Source organism: Marmota flaviventris, chromosome 3 (assembly GCF_047511675.1).
Source record: "Marmota flaviventris isolate mMarFla1 chromosome 3, mMarFla1.hap1, whole genome shotgun sequence".
Taxonomy (NCBI): Eukaryota; Metazoa; Chordata; class Mammalia; order Rodentia; family Sciuridae; genus Marmota; species Marmota flaviventris.
The window spans coordinates 83,841,612-83,868,401 of record NC_092500.1 but is presented as its reverse complement, the minus strand read 5'-3'; the positions used below and the strand labels follow the sequence as shown (position 1 = coordinate 83,868,401).

General features: G+C 38.2%; 1 protein-coding gene across 3 annotated transcripts in view; it reads left to right on the top strand.

Annotated features, from left to right (window-relative positions):
• Bmal2 (basic helix-loop-helix ARNT like 2) overlaps positions 1-26,790 on the top strand; it is a 117,861-nt gene that overhangs the window by 22,593 nt on the left and 68,478 nt on the right. For 2 of the 3 annotated variants that reach the window (XM_071610038.1, XM_027934107.2), the window contains exons 2-8: positions 4,330-4,480; positions 6,809-6,910; positions 14,075-14,232; positions 18,091-18,170; positions 19,834-19,926; positions 21,572-21,689; positions 22,502-22,645. In XM_071610038.1, the coding sequence (XP_071466139.1) occupies positions 4,330-4,480; positions 6,809-6,910; positions 14,075-14,232; positions 18,091-18,170; positions 19,834-19,926; positions 21,572-21,689; positions 22,502-22,645 (846 nt within the window). The remainder of the gene's footprint in view (positions 1-4,329; positions 4,481-6,808; positions 6,911-14,074; positions 14,233-18,090; positions 18,171-19,833; positions 19,927-21,571; positions 21,690-22,501; positions 22,646-26,790) is intronic. The other variant, XM_027934108.2, reaches the window with a different exon arrangement.

Below are 26,790 nucleotides of genomic sequence, written 5' to 3'. Positions count from 1 at the left end.
CAGGTAAACCATGCCCCTGCTTCTCAGTGTAGGGTAGCAATTTACATAAGAACCTTTTAAAAACATTGATTCGTTTTACTTGTTTTGGACTTTATGTAAAAATTTTTAAAGGTGCTATGTGTTTGGGACTGTGACATTTTTACTCAGCATTGTGTTTTTTGCAGTTCAGTCTCTGGTTAATGAGTATGACTGTACTTCATTTTTACTGCTGTTAGCACTCTATTCAGTGAATAGACAATTTTTCCATTCTGTTAGTGGAAATTTAAATATTTTCCAATTTTCTTGGGTTGTCTTTTTTTTTTTTTAACTATGTTATGGCTAACCATTTGTTGTTCATGTCTCCTAGAAAACATTAGGAGTCCTTCTGGGCATGATAACACATACCTATAATCCTAGTGATTTAGGAGGCTGAGGCAGAAAGATCAAAAGTTCAAGGCCAACCTCAGCAATTTAGCAAGGTCCTATGCAACTTAGCAAGACCTTGTCTCAAAATAAAATATAAAAAGAGATGGGATATGGCTTATTGGTTAAGCGCCCCTGGGCTCGATGTCTACCCCCCCCCCACAAAAGAAAATTCATTAAGAGTCTTCCCATATACCTGAGATTGGAACACTCACTCTATGCACATGTTCAGATCTATCAGTTAATGCAAAGAAATGGTTTCCAGAGTAGTTGTAACAGATGACATGCCCACCAGCAGAGCAGAGTGCTCTATTGCTCTGCATCCTCAGCAACTTTGTTATCATCAGATTTCTGCATTGTAGCCATCATGTGTTAGTATATTGGTGTCATTTTCTTTGGATCTTCCTTATTACTATTGAGATTGAGTAGCTATTCATTAATTTCCATAAACTTGGCATGTCTTTCTGTTTATTTGGATAGATGTTTGTACTTTGGGTTTTTAGTACTGGGGGTTGAACTCTGGCACTTTACCACTGAGCTATATCCTCAGCCCTTTTTATTTTTTATTTTGAGAAAAGAGTTTTGCTAAATTGCTAAGGCTGACTTCAAACATGGATCCTTTTGCCTTAGCCTCCGGAGTAGCTGGGATTATGGGCAGGTGCCAGCATGCCTGACTCACTTATTTGGATTTTTAAAAATTATTATTTTGTGTTTTTGTGGTGCTGGGGATCAAACCCAGGACTATTATGCATGCCAGGCAAGTAGCTCTACTGCTGAGCTATATCCTCAGGCCTCTCTGCAAAAAGGGTCTCACTGAGTTGCTTAGCTCCTTGCTTTTGCTCAGGCTGCCTTGGAACTTGTGATACTCCTGTCTCAGCCTCAGGAGCTGATGGGATTACAGGCATGCACTAGACTAAAATCTGCATTCTTATATGTTTATTTTGTTTCATTATTCCTGGTCTTAATTATTATGATCACTTTTCTTCTAATTCTATGAATTTATTTCACAGCTCTTTTTCTAATTTCTTTTAAAACACTTAGGGTTAAAACTTTCCTATAATACTTTTGCATTTCCACACATTTTAATGTATAATAATTTAAAATTATTTAGTTCCAAATATTTTGTAACTTTATGCCTATAATCCCAGTGGCTCAATCCCCGGTACCCCAAAAGATAAATAAAGAAAGAAAAAATAGGGCTGGGGTTGTGGATCAGTAGTAAAGCACTCACCTAGCACATGCAAGGCGTTAGGTTTGATCCTCAGCACCACATAAAGATAAATTAATAAAATAAAGGTATTATGTCTAACTACAATTTTAAAGAAAATTTTAAAAAAGAAAAGAAAAAATAAATTCTTGTCCTGTGAGTTTTGTATATTTCTAATTTTCCAAAAACATAGGGATTTTCTGGTTATCTTTGCGTTACTGGTTTCTAGTGTTATTACATGGTAGTCAGAAAACATTTTATGTATGATAGCAATTATTTGAAATTCTTGAGACTTGAGCATTTTGGTCCCATATACTTCCAATTTTTATAATGCCCCCAGGGTGTCCTAAAACAAGCAACACTAGATTTTGAAGCTCCGAGGTTCATGTGTTTATTATATCATTCTTGTCCATCGTGTGGTTCACACCTTCTAAATCCTTTTAAAAAAAATGCTTAGTTTATCAGCTATTTTTAGAGATGTGTTAAGAATCTCACAATTTTGGGGGGGCTGAGGTGTGGCTCAGCGGTAGAGCACTCGCCTAGCACGTGCGAGGAGCTGGGTTCGATCCTCAGCACCACCTAAAAATAAAAACAAATAAAAAGGTATTATGTCCAACTACAACTAAAAAAATTTTTTTTTAAAAAGAACCGCACAAGCCATTATGAAGTCAAACAACAACAAGTGCTGGCGAGGATGTGGGGAAAAGGGTACACTTATACATTGCTGGTGGGACTGCAAATTGGTGCAGCCAATTTGGAAAGCAGTATGGAGATTTCTTGGAAAGCTGGGAATGGAGCCACCATTTGACCCAGCTATTCCCCTTCTCGGTCTATTCCCTGAAGACCTAAAAAGAGCATGCTACAGGGACACTGCTACATCGATGTTCATAGCAGCACAATTCACAATAGCTAGACTGTGGAACCAACCTAGATGCCCTTCAATGGATGAATGGATAAAAAAAATGTGGCATTTATACACAATGGAGTATTACTCTGCATTAAAAAATGACAAAATCATAGAATTTACAGGGAAATGGATGGCATTAGAGCAGATTATGCTAAGTGAAGCTAGCCAATCCCTAAAAAACAAATGCCAAATGTCTTCTTTGATATAAGGAGAGTAACTAAGAACAGAGTAGGGTCGAAGAGCATGAGAAGAAGATTAACATTAAGCAGGGATGAGAGGTGGGAGGGAAAGGGAGAGAGAAGGGAAAATGCATGGAAATGGAAGGAGACCCTCAGAGTTATACAAAAGTACATACAAGAGGAAGTGAGGGGAAGGGGAAAAATAATACAAGGGGGACAAATGAATGTCAGTAGAGGGGGCAGAGAGAGAAGAGGGGAGGGGAGGGGAGGGGAGGGGGGATAGTAGAGGATAGGAAAGGCAGCAGAATACAACAGACACTAGTATGGCAATATGTAAATCAATGGATGTGCAACTGATGTGATTCTGCAATCTGTATATGGGGTAAAAATGGGAGCTCATAACCCACTTGAATCAAATTGTGAAATATGATATATCAAGAACTATGTAATGTTTTGAACAGCCAACAATAAAAAATTTAAAAAAAAAATAAATAAAAAAAATAAAAAGAACCGCACAATTTTTGAGATTTACTATATTTTCCCATAAATATTTCTTATTTTTTAGTCTATTTTGTTAGGTACAAATGAGTTTAAACTTATTATATCCATTTTAATATAAAAAATAGAATCTTTAAGGAGGCCCATGTTTGGTCTACTAGTTATTTCTGGTGTAATTAATTCTGATTTTTAGATTTTGTAAAATATTGAATAAGGCACACTGGAAACAAAAAATGATTTTACTATCATATTTGGCAATTCAGGGTTGAAAAATACATCACTTGACCTTATTAACTCATTTCTGATATACTAGCCAAAGAAATAACCAGAAGTAGGTAAAAAGCTTTATGTACCAAAATATATATTATCTGTGGTAAAATAAATAAGTGAAAGCAAACAGATTCTAACAATAGGAGAGTGGTTAAGTAACTATGAGCTGGCACATGATGATATATGTAGACATTAAAATCATTTATCATGAATTTGTAATAACACTGGAAAGTTATGTTACAATAATATGTAAATAACAAGCCTGTACTTTGATCTCAGTTACTTTAATGACAACTATAGAAAAAATTCTAAAAGGAAATATCTCAAGCATTGGTTGGTACCCCATGAATATGTATAATTTTTATTTTTATGTATCAGTTAAAAATAAAGAAAAATAGTAACATTAATTGGTAAAATTTTGGTTTCCTCTTTCTTTTTACTTTTTTTTTGTGTGTGTTTTTCGTATTTTCTACAATACTCAAATTTCCTTTACAATTAGATAGGGAAAAGTAAACTTAAAAATATGGATGAATAAATATGTTTCCAACTAATGTTTGAATGTGCCTATTGAGTCTTTCTTATGCTATACTTAGCTGATATTTTTGAAACATCAAGACAGAAAAGTTATTTAAATTGTGAGATACAGTGATATATAAAAGTGCAAATCAGTGTTTAAAATATGCTTCTTGGGGCTGAGGTTGTGGCTCAAGGGTACAGCGCTTGCCTAGCATGTGTGAGGCACTGGGTTTGCTCCTCGGTACTACATAAAGATAAAATATAGGTATTATGTCTACCTACAACTAAAATATATACATTTTTTAAAAAATAAATAAAGTACCTGTTTTATTGTGTTTTGTGTCTCGTAGGTAAAGTTCTGCTGGAGGAAAACCAGGGCATTGCTCCTGTGGTTTCCAGTCATGTGAGCCCAGGGGTGAAACCAGCAGTGGTTGGGCCCTTCAGCTCACACGTGATGGAATTTCCAAGAAAACGCAAAGGAAGTGATTCGGACCCCTCCCAGTAAGTGGATTTTTGCTCTAACCCCACGAAATCTTTGACTCTAGGGAAAAGAGAATAAGATTGCTATTTAAATTACTATTTCTAGATACTGTATTTCACTGCATAATTGTCACCACTGCGTTAATATATAGTCATAAGTATTTCATGCATCCTAATCTTGCAATAAGGACAGTTTAGTAATAAATGATTGTTAAATAATACGGGCACCATTTTTTAAAACATTTTATTGTAGACGGACAGCATGCCTCTATTTTATTTGTTCACTTTTATGTGGTGCTGAGGATCGAACCCAGTGTCTCACATGTGCAAAGCAAGCGCTCTGCCACAGAGCTATAGCCCCAGCCTGGGCACCAGTTTTTTAAAGTTTCACATAATGATTGCACCCTAGTTTTTTGCAAAAAAAAAAAAAAGTTGGCATAAAAACTGGGAAGATTATGTCAAGAAATAAAATACATGGCAACATGATTATCCACCCAACTGCTACCTGACATTGAGTGAGATGGAACTTCTCCATCAACTCTGATGATTATTAGATACGTAGGAGGATCAACAGAGCCTAAAAGATATGTAGGTACATGAGGTTAATTTGCTTAATGTTTATGGTCGCAGCTAGATACTAGCCTTCTTTATTGAAATACTAACCATGAGGAGAACATCTTCTTGCATATTTGGCTTAAAATAATAAATACCACTTACTACCTTACTCATCATTTACATTATAACCAATGAATCCTTGTTTATCTGTGGTCAATTTAACCAGATAAAACTCTTGTTTCCATATTAGTTAAGCCATGTGGATAGGAAGGTGAATGCTGAGAATACTTACTATGCCCTTGTTTGTTTTTGTCATCTACTATGGCTTATAGCCTGAAATATTATATATATATATATATATATATATACACATACATACACACATACACAGTTAATTAGTTCTCAGCAGACACAACATCTTTATTTTTTTATTTTTATGTGGTGCTGAGGATCAAACCCAGCGCCCTACGCATGCCAGGCGAGCGCGCTACCGCTTGAGCCACATCCCCAGCCCCAGCCACATCCCCAACCCCCTGAAATATTGTTTAGTGACTTCTCTAAAGCTACAGCTATGTGATGGAAACATTAGGACAAAATAAAAGTAACAATTCATCTTAGATTAAAGCACAATAAAGTTTGCAACTCATCCTAGGCTAGCACTTACGTTGGTGTGAAACGTTGATGATAGGTCCCCACCATAAGTGAAGGGGACAGTTTCTGAGTTGGGACAAAGATGAGGACATAATGTAGCATCCCAGCTTTTTTTGATGTAGTTCTTCCCAGTATGCTTCATAATTTAGCTGTGATTCTCAAGACAGAAGAATGAGTATGATTCAAATGTAAGGACCAAGGCACCTCCCAAGCCATGTATAAACGATTGGAAGATCTTCTACTGATTTTGGTTGTCTGTTCTCTTAGCCTCTTCCATTTAGGCGATGCTCAAGAAGCAGCAGTGGACCAAGTGACACTTTGTCTAAAGCTGTTGGCTGTTTTTCATTGTCAGTCAGTTGATGGTCCCCACTCATCTGAGCTAAAAGTGACTTAGTCTTTTTTTTTTTTTTTTAATCTCTTCCCTTCATCTTTAGAATCACAAGCACTACTGTTGTTGATCACCTCAGTTGAAGTGGTACCAGTGTTCCCTGCCACCTAGGGGCCATGTGGAGGTTTTGGGGGGTACATAGGAAAATAGAAATGGTCCCAGAGGAAAGATCACAAACATGCAAATTACTGCCAGATTGAATTTTTTTTTTTTTTTTTTGGCAGCAGCCAACAGTAAAGATTATTTACTTAACTGCCCACATTTTAGAAAATGAAGAACCTAGGATGCAGAAATGTCAGCACAAGGTGAATTCACTTAATGTTTATGGTCACAGCTAAATACTTGTCCTTTTTTTGATGCCAGGGATTGAACTCAGGGACGCTTAACCACTGAGCCACATCTCCAGTCCTTTTTATTTTTTATTTTGAGACAGGGTCTCACTAGGTTGCTTACAGCCTTGCTAAGTTGCTGAGGCTGACTTTGAACCTGCGATCCTTTTGCCTCAGCCTCCCAAGCCACTGGGATTGCAGGCATGCACCACCACATCCGGTGGTCCTTGCCTTCTTTATCACAATACTTAACCATGGGGAGAACATTACACATGGATTAGAAAGTCTGATTCTGAGTGGGGCATTTCTTCAGCGTGCCTGGCCTCCTGTCTCTCTGCTCTTGGATGGGGTCGGGTGACCTGTAGCAATCATGCTGTTTCCTGGTACATCTGGGTAGGGGGTGACCCAAAGCCTCCTTCCTTCCAGGTCAGAAATCATGACAGAAAAAGTGGTGGAAAAGCTTTCTCAGAATCCCTTTACCTATCTTCTTTCAACAAAGATAGAAATATCAGCACCCAGTGGCAGCAGGTAAGTCCTGGACTATGGTTTGACATATTCCCTCTCCTCCTAAGAGGCTGTGTGGTGACAGTGGAGATGTACGTCTCCCTGATGGGCTCTCTGTCCCACAGCTTCTCCATTCTGCTATAGATCTTCTTTTATCCCACCATTTTCTGTGCCCTCTCAGGAAGTGATGGACTTCAAAGTACTTTACAGATTTTGTAAAATGCTGATTATACAGTATATGTTCCAGAGGCTCGGGAAATGAGTCTCTGGACTTTTTCCAGAGATTTGGGGAAGCCAGTCAGTAGAGATGAGGTTGATTTTTATTTATGTAGCCTCAGAGTGTTTAGTTTTGTTTTTTTTTTTTTTTCCATTTATTTCATTTTATTTTTTAGTTGTCCTGGGATCTAAATCCAGGGCCTCATGCACGCTAGACAAGTGCTCTAATAACAATGAGTCATAGCCCTAGGCCAGGGGTGTTTAATGTTATTTAGAAAAGAAGAATGTATGAGAATGATCAGTCTTTCTGTGGCACTGTTGGTTTTGAATAGATAGCTGAGTCTTTTAGAAGGATCTCTGATGAAGATTCTGTGGAATGTAGTCATTAAGTGTTATTGAGAACCTGCTATGACACCCAGTAGGTGTGAAGTGTACAGACTTACATTCTCAAAGAATCACTCAGGAATAGCATGGAGGTTGGGTGGAAGGAGGAAAACGAGCAGGCAGAGAGAACAGGTCAAGAAGAAACTTTTGCTGCGAATTAGGTTTTCTGAACATTAGTAAGAGAGTGGCCCTGGAGAGGAAAGACATTGAAGGAAGGGACTGAGGCATATTTGCAAGACTGAATCTCTGAGGCCTTGTGGCTGTTGCTTGGCGAGAGGGAATATGAAAAGTATCCATGCTTTCTGATTTGAGCTTCTTGATGGAAGGTGGGATTTTACCAAGACTGAGGGGAAAGGAGCTCAGTTTTGGACACACTGAGAATGGAGTAAGCAGTTAGACATGAAGATCCGGAACTCAGGGGTGAGGCTGGACTTGGAGATTAGATTGAGACATCAATATTGTACAAGAAATAATGAAGTGTCAGGCATGGATCACATCACTGGGATAAGTGTGTGGAGTGGAAGAGCAGGGGGCTGAGGATGTACCCCCAAAGACAGTGAAGGGAGGAAAAGAGTATACCCCAAACATGAAGAGGTGTGGTTCTGAGTGGGGGTGGAGTTGCAGAAGCCAAAGAAACACATTTGAAGAAGAGGGACACATGAAAAGTGGCAAATCTGGGAGCATATTTTTGAGATTGCTTCTGACTTCATTTGTTTTGGTAGAATGCCTACGTTTTATTCAAATGCAGTGAAAGTAGTTTTCAAGGAGTCCTTGCAACTGTGTTTTAAAATAATTGCATTACTGTTGTTAAGATGCCAAGAAAATGCATTCAAGTAATGAGAACGTTATTACTAACAGAAAGCTTATTAAAAGACATTTGTGAAAAATTATGACTGTAGACCCAATGCCAGCATGAAAAAATACACAGATAGCAAACTCACTAATTATCTAGGTTTGTGCTGCAAACAAATGGATTGTTCAGGGTCTTGTCTTTGTCCTGTTCTGCCAGAGACCATTAGATAAAAGTATATTTGGATTTCATGATTGGAGTATATTTGAATTTTGCTAAGGAGATGAGTTCACTTGGTGGGTTCATTTGCTAAAACCCTGATAATCAAAGCAAAAGCACAATTCTAAAAAGCTGAAGTTTACCTTTTGAAATTGAAGTTCTATATATGTATATTAATTCCAGACCATTAGGAAGAAGATCATTCACCTGTATAATTACTTTCTGTTTTATTCATTTAATAAATGAATAAAAGAGAGAAACAGGGAAGGAAGCTGACTTCATCTGACCCTCTCTTTGGCTTCAGAGAAGCTGTTTGAATTTTATGTGTAGCAACCGCTGTGCAGAATGACAGCGTTGAGAGAAATGGCAAGTATCCTGGAAGGGACTTCACAGTGAACTTCACTTGGCTGCTTGTAGTTGCAGGGCCTTGAGTAGCAACTACAGCTATAGCCTTGATTCCTTCATCTGTAAAATGGGGATAGTGATAACTGCACTGTGTTGTGAGAATCAAGTAACATGTAAAAATGTGTCTTAAAAATGGTTCTTTATTTAAAAGTGAGTAGGAGAAGTACCACTTGAATAAACTTCTTAACGGTCTTTTTTTTTTTCCATTCTGGGGATTAAACCTGGGCCTCACACGTGCTAGGCAAGTCTACCTCTGAGCCCCAGGCCCAGCCCTTTAGTGGTACTTTTTATTTGGAATATTCATAAGCATCTCTTCTTAAATGTGATTAAATTTTCTATAAAGAGCATTGTAAGAAGAAAAACATTAAAATTTAAATAAAAGAGTTCAAGTAAATAAAATAGTTCAGAGATAGGCCAGACTTTTTTCAAAGCCTGGAAAATGATCATTGTTAAATCTTTCAAGAGGGAAGTTGTCTAAGATGAATCAGAAACATTCAAACAGCTCTCTATAAATTCTACTTCTAGGAATTTATTTTAGGAGAATAATTAAGATGTACTCACCATAATATTATTAGCCATATCATTTATAATGTTGAAAATATTAGAATATTGATTATATTCAACACTAGAAAATGATTAAGTAAATTATGGTATAGCTAATCAGTGGGCCACTATTAATTATTTTGAATCATGTTTCCTAAGAATATTTAAAACCCTAGGAAAATATTCATTTTATAAAGTAAAAAAAGACAAGACCTAAAAAGTTATACACTGTGACCTGAATTTTGCTTATTATATCTGTAGAATACCCAGAAATATCTGTACAACTTCACCACACACACACATAGACTGTGGCTAAGTTAAATAATCAGAGCTGGTTTCATATGTGTCTCTACATGTTTAGGAAATAGATTGGAAGAAGATAAGAAAAGCAAAATAATACATTTGGAAATGTGTGTGTGTGTGTGTGTGTGTGTGTGTGTGTGTGTGTGTGTATGCATATAAATATATTTATTCGTTTTTATTTTTTGTACTAGGGATTGAACCCAGGGGCACTTAGCCACTGTGCCACATCCCCAGCTCTTTTTTTCCCCCCAATTTATTTAGAGACAGGGTTTTGCTGAGTTGCTTGGGGCCTCACTAACTTTCTGAGGCTGGCTTTGAACTTGTGATCCTCCTGCCTCAGCTTCCTGACAGCTTCCTGACTGAGCTGCTGGAATTACAGGCACTACACCTCGCTTGAAAATGTATGTTTTTATACATATTTTTACAAACTGCTTAGCCTAAATAATTTTTTACTGTTGAGAATCACATCAATGTATATCACTTGTTGATGCACTGGTGAGTACATTTCTGATGCCAGGGACTGTGCTAATGTGGAAATTATCACAGTTAATATTACAAGTGATCAGAGTTTCCCATTTTCATAGTATTTCTTACTATCCAGATAGATTATTAGACAAAAAAAAAAGTTATTTTTGAATGAAAGTATGACATTTTTAATGCATTTTCGGACTGTTTTAGTACTGCTGTCATAAAGTTTTTAGTTATCAATCGTTTTGCCAAAAAATACTGTTTTCTATATTTTTTTTTTTCAGTGCTAGGGGTGGAACCCAAAGTACTTGGTCATGTAGGCAAGTGTCCTGCCACTGAGCTGCATCCCAAGTCCTATTTCTATGAAAGTTTTATTCTTTCCCAAAATTGGTATGAGATTATTTCCAAGTAGCACACCAATTATTGTTCATTGTTCATTAACATCAGTTCAGTTTCCCTGATGGGGATGGCATTGCCTAGCAGCTTTGGTAGGAAAGCAACTCATGTAACATAGTCCTCATTTTGGATTCTTACATGTTCAAGGTAGCATTTATAGCTAAAGATTTCATAGGAATGAGATGATCATCTTTATCTCACATTTCTTTCTTTCTCAAGAATTATAGGAGAGCTGGGGCTGGGGTTGTAGCTCGGTGGTAGAGCACTTGCCTCGAATGTGTGAGGCATTGGGTTAGATTCTCAGCACCATATATAAGTAAATAAAAATAAAAGTCCATCAACAACTAAACAAAAAAGAATTATAGGAGAGATATTTCATGTAGTTTGACATTTTATCCTGCTCTTTTGTAGAATGGAAGATGGTGAGCAACAAGTAAAAATGAAGTCCTTCAGGTACATTGAATTGTAAGATGGTACATGGTAGGTGGAAAAGGTCACACACACACACACACACACACACACACATATACACACACACACACACCTTTAGCTAAACTAAAAACAATGTAAAGTTAGAATTTATTCATGAATTTCAGGTTTGCCTCACTTGCTATGCTCTGAGAGCAATGTTATCAGTGGCCTGTTACCTTTCTATCTACATGAATAACATTTTGGCTTTTGTGCCTTTAAATTTCTCTTAGAGTAGCTGTTTATTAAAAACAATGATTAGTTTCTTTAAGTATTGGAAAACAACAGATTCATGCTTTGAACAAATCAAAATTGCATCTGAGAAGCATCTGATGTTAGAAGTCCTTCATCATAAACCCTTTGTCATTCATGTCCACATATTCTTTTTTTTTTTTTTTTTAGGTACCCAGGATTGAACCGGGGGTGCTTAATCAATGAGCCACATCCTCAGGCCTTTTTTGTATTTAATTTTGAGATAGAGTCTCCCTGAGTTGCATAGGGCCCCGCCAAGTTGCTGAGGCTGGTTTTGAACTTGCCATCCTCCTTCCTCAGCCTCCTGAGCTGCTGAGATTATAGGTGTGTGCCACTGCGCCCAGCTTCATGTATTCTTTAAACAATAACAGAATAGTTTTCTACATCTGGCAAAAAGTGTCTGGATCTGACTTTTGCGTTTTCTGTATTTATTCTGTCTTCTGAGTCGATTCTATAAAACACTTGCATAGTTCTAAGTAGCCATTGCTTTACTTAGAATCGAGGGCTGATAAATCATCAGTAAAAGAACTGACCTCTTGATAAGTATGCCTTTCCTTAATAAAACCCCCAGAAATATTTTCAGCTCCTTCAAGTAAACTACCATATTCAAAACTGGTAATTTCGCCTCCCTCACAGTTTCCCAGCTCCCACCATCACTGTTCATTGCTCTCCACGGTGGCCCACCTTGTGCCCACCTTGTCCCCAACTTGCACTCATCTCCCTCTGGACCACTGATGCTGCGCATGCTGATGGGTACTTCTGGGAGAAACCAGGGATCATTTTCACAAGAGAATAGCTATGACATTCTTTTTATAAAAATTTCTTTAGGGGGCTGGGGATGTGGCTCAAGCGGTAGCGCGCTCACCTGGCATGCGTGCGGCCCGGGTTCGATCCTCAGCACCACGTACAAACAAAGATGTGTCCGCCGAAAACTAAAAATAAATAAATAAATAAATATTTAAAAAAAAAAAATTTCTTTAGTTTTAGATGGACACAATTCCTTCATTTAATTTTTTTTAATGTGCTGAGGATCAAACCCAGGGTCTCATACATGCCTGCGAGGCTAATGCTCAACCGCTGAGCCACAACCCCAGCCCCAGCCGTGACATTCTTTAAATCAGAAAATTTTTAAAATATTTTTTAGCTATACATGGGCACAATATCTTTATTTTATTTATTTTTATGTGGTGCTGAGGATCAAACCCAGGGCCTCACACATGCATGCGAGGTGAGCGCTCTACCACTGAGCTACAACCCCAGCCCCACAAAATCTTAATCTAAAAGTCTTAATCTAAAAGCTCATGATTAGATCAAAGAAGGAACAAATAACTAAATTTTGTGTAAATGAAATTTGAATTCCATCCAGTTCACCCCCAAAGTACCTATTTTGTCTCCAGAGTGGCGTTGCTAAGGGAGAGTGGCTGGGTGGTGGCAATGTCACCATTGGCAGTCTCCGCCAGTGCTCTTCCCACTGACCCCAACCCCTGGCAATCTGGAAAAATTACATTTTTCCATTTGATTAAAAGTCTCTGTAAAAACAGATCAGGGCAAACCTTTCACTTTTCCTCTTTCCCATCAAATTGCTCACCCCCTCAAATCTTCCTTCTTTTTTTCTTCCTTCCTTCCTGTATTTCTTTTTATTGTAGATGAACACAGTACCTTTATTTATTTACTTTTACGTGGTGCTGAGGATAGGACCCAGTGCTTCTCACATGCTGGACGAGTGCTCTACCGCTGAGCCACAGCCCCAGCCCCTCTCCAAATTCTTCATACGTGGTATTTTCAGAGTTACCACAATCTGAGTGTTGTAGGAGAAACAGACAAATGTTTAGAGCAAAATATTGGAAATAAAACAGCATAATTCTTAAAATCTAAGATCTACATTTTTTTCTTGGTACATTTTATCATCTGGGGAAATGTCTTATCATCTGTGACACATTCCTGATAATTGAGGGTATTTTTCTTTCCTTGTGAGTATATTTTACAACTGATGGTGTTTAAGATGGGATGAAATGTGATGGTGGTATTTAAGGTACTGAGGTGGACAAGAAAGGGGAATGATTGGTCAGGGAGTCGTCAGAGAAAGCTTTCCAGAAGAATGAGTGAATTTGGTTTTGAAAATAAAATAGGATTTTTTTTAGGCAAGGAAAAGACATTCCAAGCCTGGTGAAGAGTGAGGCGTGGAAGAGGTGTGTGACATTGTGACAAGTGTTTTGGGCATTGCTGCCACATGATGTTTGGAGCTGTCAGGAAAAGATGTGCAAAGATGGAACATGAACCAGGTTGTGAAGAATCTCAAAGTGGAATCAGGGAGCTTGGCTCTTCTTCTGGGGCACTGCAAATGGGCTTAGAGAATTAGGAAGGTGATTTCTGGAAGATGTGTGTAATGGGCTAGAAGAGGAAAACACTGGGAAAAGGAACTCTAAAAGGCTTTGGGGGCCATGCAAAGAACCTAAAGGAAGGCAGTAACAGAGGGGCTGCTCTGGGGATGGAACCCAGGGCCTTGAGCATGCTAGGAAAGTGCTCTACCACTGAGCTACATCCCCAGCCAGAGAAACAGGGATTTTGTGAGTGTTTTTCCTGTTCCCACAGCTCTTTCCTTTTCCCTAAATGGCACCTGCAGGTCCAGAATTGGGCAGAAGAGCACCGGAGCTCGCTTGGCTCATGGTGCTCCAGGGAGTGCCTCTGGGGTGCCTCTGCGTCTGCTGAATGGTAATATAAAGAAGGTTCTCTCTCCCTCTTAGAGAAGCTCATAGCCAAACCGAAAAGCGGAGAAGAGATAAAATGAACAACTTGATTGAAGAACTGTCTGCCATGATCCCTCAGTGCAATCCTGTGGCCCGTAAACTGGACAAACTCACAGTTTTAAGAATGGCTGTCCAGCACCTGAAGTCTGTAAAAGGTGAGTTTGAGAGGAGCTTCCCCCAGAAGCTTCTGGTGTCTTCTCTGATTGGCGTCTCTGGTTGGTTGGTTTTGTTACTGGCTATTGAGATTCTATTCCCATGTGTCTTCCCCCTTTACAGGCATTGTCTGTCCTCAGTCTGTATGTGGTGAGAATATTATATTGAAAGTCAAAAAACTTGGTTCTGATGAAAGCTTTATCTCAAGCTTACAGTGTGAACTCAGAGTCTTTATATTCTGCTTGCTTTTCTGTGTGCAATATGAAGAGGATATTACTTGCCCTTCATATCTCTCAATACTTAAGAAGTTCTGAGGAGCAGTATTAATTATTACAGTATAAAGGCATTGGGAGGTTTCTATTTGAAAACAATCTCCTTGAATTCAATTTCTCTTAAAACGTCATTCAGATTTGTCAGTGATACTTTAAAATACATCACACCTTACCAGTCTCAGGTATCCTCCCACGTACCAAGTCCTTTGCTCTTGCCTTTTGGTGTGTGTGTTCTTGTGTCTGACACTAGCAGTCCCCCAAGTTCAGCCTAACTTTTAAATTGAAGCATAATAAGTGCATATGTGTCTACATTATAGCAGAGACCATACCTGGTTTGGGAATAACTCCAGTCTAATTTGAGGGGCTGGGTAATGGAAGTAGAAAATTGAGTTTTAGATATTGTAATATTTTTGATACAAACTTGGGTTGAGAAGACAAGACCTGGCAGAGTAGCAAGCTGAAGACCACAGAGGAAACTCTGAAGATTTGTAAAGATCTAAAAGATGATGGCAAAATTTGGCTCAAAATGTATAAAAAAGGAATGAACAAAGGTTGACCAAGGGGCTTAGTCTAGATCTCTGTCCTACACTGCAAGCCATCTTTTTCAGGGAAAAGGAAATTACATGGGCTTCCTTCAGAGACTTTGCCAGGTCCAGTTGAAGCAACTTAGAGGAGAGCAGTATTACTCCCGAGGCTTCCTTTTGGGAGTGTGATTGGAGATCTTACTTTCATAATAGTCTATTGTGCAGTAAAGTTCTCTTTCGCCCACAAGTGGACTTGCAAAAAGTGTATGCAGCATTTCCCTTGAATCTTGTAGCAATGAAAATTTGCAGGCTCAACTGAGGTCATCTGATTGCAACCTTGAAATTACCCATGTATTTTCACGTTAGTCCTGAGAAAGGAGAACCTAAGCTAGGGATCAGCCAACGAATTGAACTACATGCCTGCTCTGTGCTAGGGTTTAAAAATGAATGAGTCAAGGTTCTGCCCGCTAGGGGTTCATGGCCAGACAAGGGGGACAGACTGATGGCAAAATCATTAAAACCTGCTGTGGTAAATGTCCCAGCAGAGGTCTGAGTGTAGTGAGACGCCATGGGAGCTTGGTGGGGAGGAGGCACTCTCTAAATCCATGGGGGATTCCTTGCAGCAGAGTGTCAATTTTTGCCTTCAGTCCTTCTGAGCTGAAGTGAGTGGTCAGGTGCTCATCCACACAGCCTCACCAGGTCCTTCAGTCAGTGCTGCTCCCCCTTGCATGAGATGACATAGGCCATCGGATCTGCATCCTGTACACTTGGTAGAGTATACCAGGCTTGCTCTGCGGAAGTGTAGAAGCTGGGTTTTCAAGGGCTGCACGTGAACCATGTATCTTGGTCCATACCATAATTACTTTAAAGACAGACCATTGTTGAAATAATTTTTTTCCCACTACACTCTTCAGTAGTGCTTTTCAAACTAAATGGGTGGGGGAACAGTGTAACCTGCTGCTACTCCCCACCTATTGTAGAATACAGTTGATAACTGGAAAAATAATCAAGGGCTTAGATGACATGAAAATGTTAGCACTTCTGTAAAACTGTCATAACTGCTTATTCTTAAATTCTGACCTCATCTCCCTGTGGTTTGCTGATGCCTGTGGTCTGCAGACCACGTCTGAAGAGGCCCAGCTCTGCAGCATGTGCTTTCAGAGAGCCTGTGAGCATCCTGTGTCTGCAGTCTGTTTGCCAGTGGTGGCAGAGTGGAGTGGTTCATGTGTGTAGGCCCTGGTGGCAAACTTCCTAATCCAGACTCCTTGAATTTCATAACTGTGATTTACACAAGCCATTTGACATTCTAACACTCAATGTCCATGTGTCTAGAATGGGGATGATGCATCTGCCTTTGGGGTTGTTTTTAAAGAGTAAAGAATTAGGGGCTGAGGTTGTGGCTCAGTAGTAGAGTGCTTGCCTGGTATGTGTGAGGCTTGGGGTTCGATTCTCAGCACCAAACATATACATAAATAAATTAATTAAATAAATAAAAGTCCACCAATAACTAACTAAAAAATATTTTTGAAAAAGTAAAAAAATTAATGCATATGAATTGCTAGCGTAGTTTTCTAACGGGGAAGGTGGTAGTAAGAATGTTGGTAATTGTCATTTGGGGTCCCTTTGAGCTCTGCCACCCATAACCAACATTGTGGGAAAGTGAAGCAGTCATGCTGCCTTGTCGTTTTTGCTGTTAGAATTCTGAAAGCAGGTGTGTTAGAGCTCGTGGCTCTATCTAATATCTCAGCATCTGTGATGTTGGCTAACCTGCTGTAGCCTCAGCCCTACCTGCTCTGCCCTCCTTTCTCTTCAGCATGTGCTTCCTCCCCAGTGTGGTCAGGACGCTCATTTTCGTGATTTTCACTGACAGGTTTTCCCTAACTTGCTTCTGCTGTATGTGCTCTGCCAATCTTGCTTCAAGCCAGATCTAGAAATGTCCCCCCTGTGTTCAGAATTTCTCCACTGCTGTACCCTGGCCCTGAACCCTGTCTGAGTGTCTTTCAGTTCTTTCTCAACTCCCTCCTGCTACAGTCCACCAGGTGCTGTGTCATAATAACAAAGGAGAAATCATTCAGGGGAATTCTTTGAGGCCTAAGATGCTTGTTCTTTTGGACAGAGGAGATTTTCCTTTGCTTATGCTGGGCTTTTCGGGATTCTACTAGTCTGGGAAAATGTAACCCACTCACCATGAAGTGCTTTTGGTTTTCTGTCCCCTGTCATTTAGGTTATCAGTGAGTGTGGGCTGCAGGTCTATTCAAGGGTCAATTTGTGGTTAAAATGTCTTGGGGTGTTATCCCCACCTAACTCTTTCAAAGGGAGTTGGGGAAAGTGGATTTGCTTCTGCATCACAATTGCCCTGGGGATCTTGCACTTTGGTAATGTGGCTCAGCCTCTGCGCCCCCTTGTGGCCACAAAGGGCTATCACATGTCGGGGTTGGATGCTCTCAACACAGGTAGTTTGGGTTCTTGCTGGTCTCTGGTCAAACGTTTACCCAGGTTTTGGTCTGACGAATTCCTTCTCTTTGTTTCCAATGTTTCATTTGCTTTAGAGGCTTTAATTTCAATATAATGATCTCTGAGTTAGGGGTTCAAAATGAATTATTTCATTTGTATTTTACATAGTTTTTGCATATTATTAAAGTCTCCATGTAATCTTTGAAGGAGTTTTTTTAGTTGAAAATACTACAAATCCATAAAATTTGTTTACATTTCCAGGCTTTCCCCATCCAGGGGAGTTCTTATGGTGAGTTTTAATAAGCTTAAGAATCAAATTAACTCTTCTGTATTCTTGAATATTGTTGCACATGCATTTTATAATGCTTTTTTAAAGCTTTTATTATTTGTGAATTTGAATACAAAGGAATGAGTAGTCCCAAGGATTTACAACCCCAACACAAGGTTTTTAATCTAGTAATAATGGAAGAAGAGAAAGCTTACAGAAGAGAAAATGCTCCCCCGCCATCCTCCTCAGTAGCACCAGCAGCCTTGCTAGGGCTCACTGAGAACTTACCTCATTTCCCTCTCCACTCTATTTTCAATAATTTTTTGGTCTGTTTATTTTTAGGCATGACAAATTCTTATTTAGGAGATCACTATAGACCTTCATTTATTCAGGATAATGAACTCAGGCACCTAATCCTTAAGGTAAGTGAAGGGATACATGTCTAAGTTGTATTTGTCCCTTCATTTCTGAGTGGGAGGCAGATTTTCTTTGCTTCTGTTCAAACACACAGAATACAGAATGTGTGTTCTACCACATTTCTTCTAATATAGAAATAGAAGACAGAAATTGATGTGCCTTATTAGTGAAGGAGACATGAAGGATGGGCCCTGTCGCCTGTCTGTAACGTGAACTCCTTACACAGCCTGATGGTTTTCGTGTCCCATAGTGTAGTGTCTGTCCCCACTCTTGTCACCTTTTTGGAGCTTTCCAACTAGTGTCCTGTTCCTCAGGATCTTGTTCTCTGATCACTAACAGTCACAGCTTGCAGAATGGGTTGTTGGTCTATGCATTTCTGTCCTCATTCTTCCATATGTATGAGGATTCAGAGTCACCGTTTGGAGGTTTGCCATGGAAGATGTGACATGTGACTGGCTTATCCTGGACAGATGATAAGTGTCTTGGTCATCTGCTATGACATGAGCTTCAAGCTGTACTCTTATTAAACAGTCTTCATATATGTTTTCATGATTTTCTTCATTTTTTCTTTAAGGTTTTTTATTTTTGCTTTCAGTGCTGGAGATTGGACCCAGAGCCTCGTACATGCTGGGCAAGTGCTCTACTATCCCCAGCCCTTAGATTTTGTTGTTCTTGTTTGTTTTTTAGAAAGTTTTTCTTTTATTTAAACCATGAAATGTAAATAGAGTATTCCTAACATGAATAAATAGGAATTTTTGCAGATAACAAAATAATAATTTTTAAACATAGGGAAATGTATTTCTGGGAAGCTTTCTCACAAATCTTTGTATTTTTTTTCAGTCATAACTTCATACCTATAATTGTGGATCCCATCCCCTTCCCCCGAATATTTGTGCCTAATTCACCTCACTCGTTTCCAACTGGTAAAAATAAGTTCAAGGAATGCCAAGTAGGAGTGCCAGACTCCTGTTCTGTGTTTGTTCATCTCCATTTCCCTATTGGCTGCATCACAGGGGAATTTGTCGGGTAGATATCATGGGAGATGAGGATATGTTAGAATTTTTAGTCTGTTTTTGAATGAGTGGTCGCATTATTCAGAATGTATGTGAAAGTGTCGTGAAGGTGTCCAGTGACGCATGTCCAACCTTTCCTGACCTGCGCAATGCCCTCACCTCAGCACACCCTCCATCCTCACTATGGGTGGGTTTTTGTTTTGGGTTTTTTTTTTTTTTTTTTTTTTTGATGACTAGAGTTCCTGTATGTAGGAGAGTAGAATTTGGTCAAGGTAATTTTTATATTAGGAAATATCTGAACTGAACGTTCCACAGCTAAAGCTTCCATGTCAAAACATAAGCTAGGATTCAGTTTGATCATCTATCAATCTTTACATCCTAATAAATTTTCTTGGGCTGGGGCTGGGCTCAGTGATAGAGTGCTTGCCTAGCACATGTGAGGCCCTGGGTTTGATTCTCAGCACTGCATATAAATAAATAAAATAAAGCTCTATTGAAAACTAAAAGAAATATATTTTTTTAAATTCTTAAAATTGATTTTTACCATCTCGGTAAGCACTCTTGATTTTATTGCCACATATTTTCCTTAACATCTGAACTAATGTAAGACATAAGATATTTTACACTTTATTGTTTTGTTTTTTTTAAATCCTAGACTGCAGAAGGCTTCCTGTTTGTGGTTGGATGTGAAAGAGGAAAAATTCTCTTCGTTTCTAAGTCAGTCTCCAAAGTACTTAATTATGATCAGGTATCCAAAACTAAGGATGTTTTCCAATGTTTAATTTTTTGAACAAATACATATTTCTGAAGCTATTTCTAAACAACTAATCCATGGGATGTGGGATTAGGTTTCGCTAAATTAGAAGAAGGTACTTGGAAAGAGGGTAGGTTTTTATTACTGACATCTGTGTTCTTTTCTTGACTTTTAGCAGGCTAATTTTCCTGAACCCCAGCCTCCTTCTATGTAAATATGGGAAATAATAATTATACCTGTCTCTCAGGGTGCAGTGACTAAAAAAGATACCAAACTGGAGTGTCTGAAAAGTGTTAGTCACCCTTCTGTATGTCAAGAGACAGCATTATTGCTCATTATTAAGTTATATACATTGCATAATAGCTCTTGATTTCAGCTCTGGCAACAAATCCAAGGCACATCTTTTGTGAAACTGGCTTACCTCATTCCTGAGCACTGTTTAATTTCAACTAGCTACTCAAAAACTACAGTAGTGAAACTAATCAGACAGAGTGAATAAACTAGAAATCAGGTAGACCACAGCTTTGATCTTGAGTAACTCCCATTATTTCCTCTCTGTTTTCAAGGTTGGGAGGATATGAGGCATTTATAGGTAATGGGTTAAATATTAGAAAAGATGTATTATAAGCCTTTATGCAGAAGGATTGAGAACCAGTTAATCATGCAGCTGTGACAGCTGGGGACACAGGAGTGGTACAAGACCTGATGACTCCTTTTTAATTGGAGTTGGAGATCACCATACACACACACCAAGCTAAGATAACTGATGATACAGGGTAGCATTTAAGTTCCAAATCAGTGGCACGGATTTAAGTTCCACTGGGCACTGACTTTTTCACATCAGAGCCCTTTTAAGTGGCTCACTGGCTACTCGGGAAGATGTTGGGATCCCTGTGATAGATAACAGGATCTAGTTGGCTTTTCAGATTCAGAAACCTGACTTTCTCCAAAGTATAGAGTTATGGACATACACTTATATCAGCCAAACACATGACACCCTAGTACATAAGTCAGGTTGCTAGTTTTCTAGTCTCTCTGTCTTCTTGTGTCAGCTGGTCCATCTGTTCCACCTGCTACAGGAATGTCTACCTGGGTAATTCAGGAGTTCAGAAGAGGTATGATCATTGTAGTCAGACAGGGGAGTAAGAGGTTTTCTGGGGTGGGTTTTTTTTTGTTTTGTTTTTTGTTTTTTTTTTTTTTTAGTATTATGTTTGTTTAGAGTATAGTGATCTTATACTCTAAAATTGGATATTCTGTGATTTACATATTCTATAATGTAATCTTTTTGCTTTTATCAAGGATAAAAAAGCTCAAAGTAAATTATAGTGATTTATACATACTATGTAAATTGGGGGGTGTTAAAAACAGTAACAAGATTTAACTGAATATTGGGAATTAGGCATTTGTATATGGTTTGTGATTATCCAAGAATAGTTCTGAGTGCATGTATTTTTTTCTGTCTACAAGTATCACCATGCTTCTAACACTGACTTAGTCAATGTCTCACCATGTAGTGGATATATATCTTTGAGCTTAAGAAAATCAGCCTTTAATAGGGAATATTTATCATATGTCTGTGTGAGGAAATGTAAAAAAAATGTGGCACTGATTTTTAAATGCACCTCTGCCTTATGAATAGGCTAGTTTGACGGGACGAAGCTTATTTGACTTCTTACATCCAAAAGATGTTGCCAAAGTAAAGGAACAACTTTCTTCTTCTGATACTTCACTAAGAGAGAAGCTAATAGATGCCAAAAGTAAGTACTCACTTATTTACCATTTTCTATAAATATAATTGTTACCTGAAAGTACAGCTGTACAGTTTTTTTAAACCAGCTAATTAAGGTTTTATCAAGAAGAGAATTAGTGAACTTTATGTTCACCAGCTCTAGAGGGTGAAAAATACATAGCTATATAGAGAATTCCTAGACTTACACAGACACCTGAAAATAAGTATAGCGATCAATTCAAATGAAGGTGCTTTGGGAAACATATGACTGATTCATAGTCATTATTTTTTTATAAGCAAATGAATTTTTCTAAGAAGATATTGTTTGGGGTAAAAACAATTGTTGGAGTTTTCATTACTTAGGTATATGCTGAGAGACAATACCTGAGTTAGTTCTTCTCAGTATGAAAGACCTTGTTGTTATACTAACTGGTCTCAGGAAGTAGACTAATTCTTTATATTCTGTGAAAATACTTAGTCTCTGAAAATGCTGAGTGCCAATATGATATAAAAATTCTATGCCACTGACAGTGGTTGTAGTGAAGTTTTTCTTTATTTTTTTAATTCAATTTTTTATTTCATATAAGTTTATTATCCACCCCATGATGGGGGAGAAAAACTGCAAGTGTTTTGAATTGTCCAATGTGATTGCTTGACAACCACACTTTTTGGTATGTTCAGTTCAGGATTTATTGTATAATCATAATGTTGCTTTAAATAATCATTTATTTTCTCAATTTGTTAAAACACTGTAGGTGATCAGAAAACATCAGGAGGTAAATTTTAAAAGTATTTGAAAATATTCCTTTCCACCTCTTCTCTTGCCCCCTTCTGCCAAAGCTGGTTTGCCTGTTCACAGTAATTGTCACGCTGGAAGGACACGTGTGTATTCTGGCTCCAGACGATCTTTCTTCTGCCGAATAAAGAGCTGTAAAATCTCTGTCAAAGAAGAACACGGATGTTTACCCAACTTAAAGAAGAAAGGTATGATCCTTTTGAAATGTCAAGTGATTTGTAGCATAGATGCAAATTTTAATGTCCTAAATACTTTCCATACAGAAAAAAGTAAAATGGATAGTCAGGGCTTCAAGACCAAAAACACCTAAGAAAATAAGATTTTTTTTAATATTTATTTTTTTAGTTTTAGTTGGACACAGTATCTGTATTTTATTTTTATGTGGTGCTGAGGATTAAACCAGTGCCTCATGCATGTGAGGCAAGCACTCTACCGCTGAGCCACAACCCCAGCCCATAAGATTGTTTTTTAACCATGATTATTTAGATTGGTTCATTGTATCTTTCAAATATATCAGGTAATTACATATTTTCTTCATTGACCAAGATTTTAATAGTGCTATTGAAATTGTAGTTTGGGGGCTAGGGTTGTGGCTCAGTGGTAGAGCGCTTGCCTAACATGTGTGAGACATTGGGTTCGATTTTCATCACCACATATATATAAATGAATAAAATAAAGATCCATACATATAAAAATATTTTTAAAAAATAAAAAAAAGAAATTATAGTTTGGGAGCTATTAAAGGAGATGACCAGAGATGGAAATGAAAATTTTGTTATGGCACTCCACTGTTCCTTTTTAAAATATAAAAGATCTTTTTTAAAAGAAGTTAAACACACACACACACACACACACATACACATACACAAATGTTAATGGCACAATAGCCTTTTTTGATTAATTTCAGCAAAAGTTTCTTAAAATATTCAAGATGTGGTTTTAATTCTCGTGACATTGTGGTTCTTTGGTAAATATTTGTCTTGCAATTCTTTTCTACATTCATCTTGCAGATGCTTTATGAGTTGGTTAAAAACTCATTTGTTTAACTTTGTGAGGGAATTTTAGGAACTGCAAAATATCTTATAACTTTTTTTTTGCCTAAGAATATACTAAGCTATATAGGATTTTTTAATTCAAATTTCAACTTGAGATTTGTTTTCTTATCCTTTAGGAGGCTTTTTGTATGGAGCTACAGATTTAACTTACAAATTTTGGTCTGAATTGTTTTTGACAACCGCCTAAAATGATAACCACTCATAACCACTCAATAAGCATTTACCCTATGCCAGATACTATGCTAAGTGAATTAATCCTCATGAAAACCTTTTTGTTGTTGTTGGTTTTTTTGGTGCTGGGGATAGAACCCAGGGCCTCAAGTATGCTAGACAAGCACTCTACCACTGAGCTCTCCCTCAGCCCCATGAAAATACTATTCTTACCTCTATTTAGAATCAAAGATGCTCCAGGTTCTCGTTGTGGGTTCTACCTCACAACAGAAATGCTGGTGGGTAGCCTTAGGGCACAGTCGGAAGTGCCTGGGCTCTGAATTCCCTAGGGTTTTAGTGTCAGGTCTGCCACTTAAGAACTGTGCACCCTTAGGCAAGTTCCTCTTAATTTACAGAAAGTGAATGTTATGGACTGAATTTATGTTTTCCCCAAATTTGTATGTTGAAGTTCTAACCTCCCTGTGACTGTATTTATAGCCAGAGGCGTTAAAGAGGTGATGGGGTTAAACAAGGGCTTAATGGTACAGCCTTTGCCCAATAGGACTGGTGTCCTGAGAGGAAGACTAGGAGACACTAGGGTTGTTCGTCCACACAGAGAAAGGCCATCTGTAAGCCAAGGAGAGAGGCCTCAGGAGAAACCAAGCCTGCCAGTTCCTTGATCTTAGATGTCTAGCCTCTAGCATTGTAAGAAAATTGCTTGTTTGGGCCTGTGTGTGGTGTTTTGTTATGGCAGCCTGAACTGAGCTGATGAAGACTAGGAGTGCAGTTCTCTTTCATGTGGCTCATTAGTGCTTGGCTCCCAGGGGGCACTCAAACAATAGCTAGTATTTGTGGCTCAGAAGGAAGAGAAGGAAAAATGAAAGAGAACAAGGAGAGAATGAATACCTTGGAAAGGTATTTCTTGTCCCTGGCCCTTGGTCACACTTGTTTTGTGACCTAACATATGGTCTGTTCTAGAGAAAATAACATGTATTGATGAAAAAAATATGTATTCTGCAGCTGTTGGATGGAATTTTCTGTAAAAGTTCATTTCATAGATCATTTAGTTTCTTTGTTGACTTCTGTGTGGATGAATCTGTCTGTCAATGAGAGTGGGTACTAAAATCCCCTAGTATGATTGTATTGGCGCCTCTCACCCCCTTTAGGTCTAATAGTGTTTGTTTTATAAAATCTGGTGCTCGCACATTAGGTATGTATGGATTTACATTTGTCTTCTTGGTGAATCAATCCCTTGATCATTAGCGACCTTCATGGACTCTTGTTAGTTTTTGTCTTAGTCTAGTTTGCCAGGTGTAAGGGTAGCTATTCCTACTTGCTTTAAGATTCCATTTGCTTGGAATATCATTTTCACTTTGTCTCTTTCTTTATTGGTATAGAAAGCCTACTATAGGCAGCATAAAATATTGTTTGTTTAAAACAAAATAAAAACAATATTTTATATTGTTTTATTCAGCCAGTCTGGGTTTTGTTTGTTTGTTTTGGTACTGGAGATTGAACCCAGGGGTGCTTTACCAACAAGCTATATCCCCAGTCCTTTTTATTTTTAGACAGGGTCTCACTAAGTTGCTGAGGCTGGCCTCCAACTTAACACTCCTCCTACCTAAGCCTCCAAGTAGCTAAAATTAGAGGTGTTCATCACTGCACTGCACCCAGCAAGGCTTATTATTTTTGACTACCACCTAGTTTTGTTAATATGAATGAAAACATTGTATATATGATTATCCCTATTATAATTCCTTTGAGTTATGTTGGACATTAGGGTGATGTAAAGGAAAGAGCATGGAATAGTTCTAGGTTTCTCATTTAACTGCCTGGGTTAATTGTGGTGGCATGAATCAGGATAGGGAAGAAGTGATAAAGACCAGGTCTAAGGTTGGAAGGGAACATGAGTTTTGTTATTTAAGGCATCCATGGACTGTGGAGAAGATGATGTCTATTGGGTGTTGAATGCAAGGTCTTGTGTATGGTTTACAAGACCTCAAGGGTGTTCCCTGCTTTATTCTCCAGCTGTTACCCATGCAGCCTCTGCATTAGCCACATCTGATTACTGTCTCATCTGTTTGCTCTGGCTGTTCCCTCTGACTGGGAACACCCTTTTGTACCTGTGCCCTTCACCTCCTGTCTGAGAACCTCCCATAATAGAGCATTCACTGTCAAACAAATAGCATGGCATGAGTAGCTCAGGATCCGGGCTCTGGACCAGCCTGTTTGGATGTAAACCTCAGCTGCACCCTGTACCTGCTGCAATTTTGGCAATAACCCTGGTTCCCAAGACAATGAGGGTAATATTAGAACCTCACCCAGGACTCTGAGGATGGAATAAGTTATACATTTAAAGCACTTAAAACAGGATGGCACATGTCTTCTAGACATGTTTGCAGTTATCACCTTGCTCTTTTTAAGATAACCCATATGGTCTTCCACTTAAATTTTTTTTTTCTTTTTAAGATTTATTATGATAACAGTCTTTCCAAATAATGCCAATGTAAAACAAAGCTTGTTCTGGATTTTCCTAAATCTGATCACAAACAAGTTGTTTAAAAGACTTTTCCTTTCTCTCCCTCTACTTTTTACCTCCTAAATCCCCTTTTTGGAGGACTGCTATGAACTGTATACTGCCCATCTTTTAGGCCTGTGTTGTATTTCATTGTTTTCTTAGGCATTTCCTGATATTTGAGCATATGGGATATTTCCAGTTTTTTATTCTAGTAGACCTGTTTGACAGGCTGTTCCCTATGAGTTCATTGCTTGGGATTTTTCTGAAAAGTGATTTTTTTAGGCAGATTTTATCTTTACCTTTTATTACATTTATCCAAATATTCCCTAAAATATTTCTATAATATACCATGTATATTATTATTATAAGTGCTAACATAGGAAATTTAAGAATGTATGCATAATGATTTAAATGTTCTTTTTAAGCTTATGAATATAAACTATAATATACCCCCAAAATTAACAAGCTAAAAGACATGAAATTTAACTTTTTCTAAGATATAATTATTATAATTTAAAACCCTGGGAAACTGGGAGCATTGGCACATGCCTATAGTCCCAACTACTGGAGGCTGAGGCAGGAAGAACTCAAATTTAAGGTCAGTTTCAGC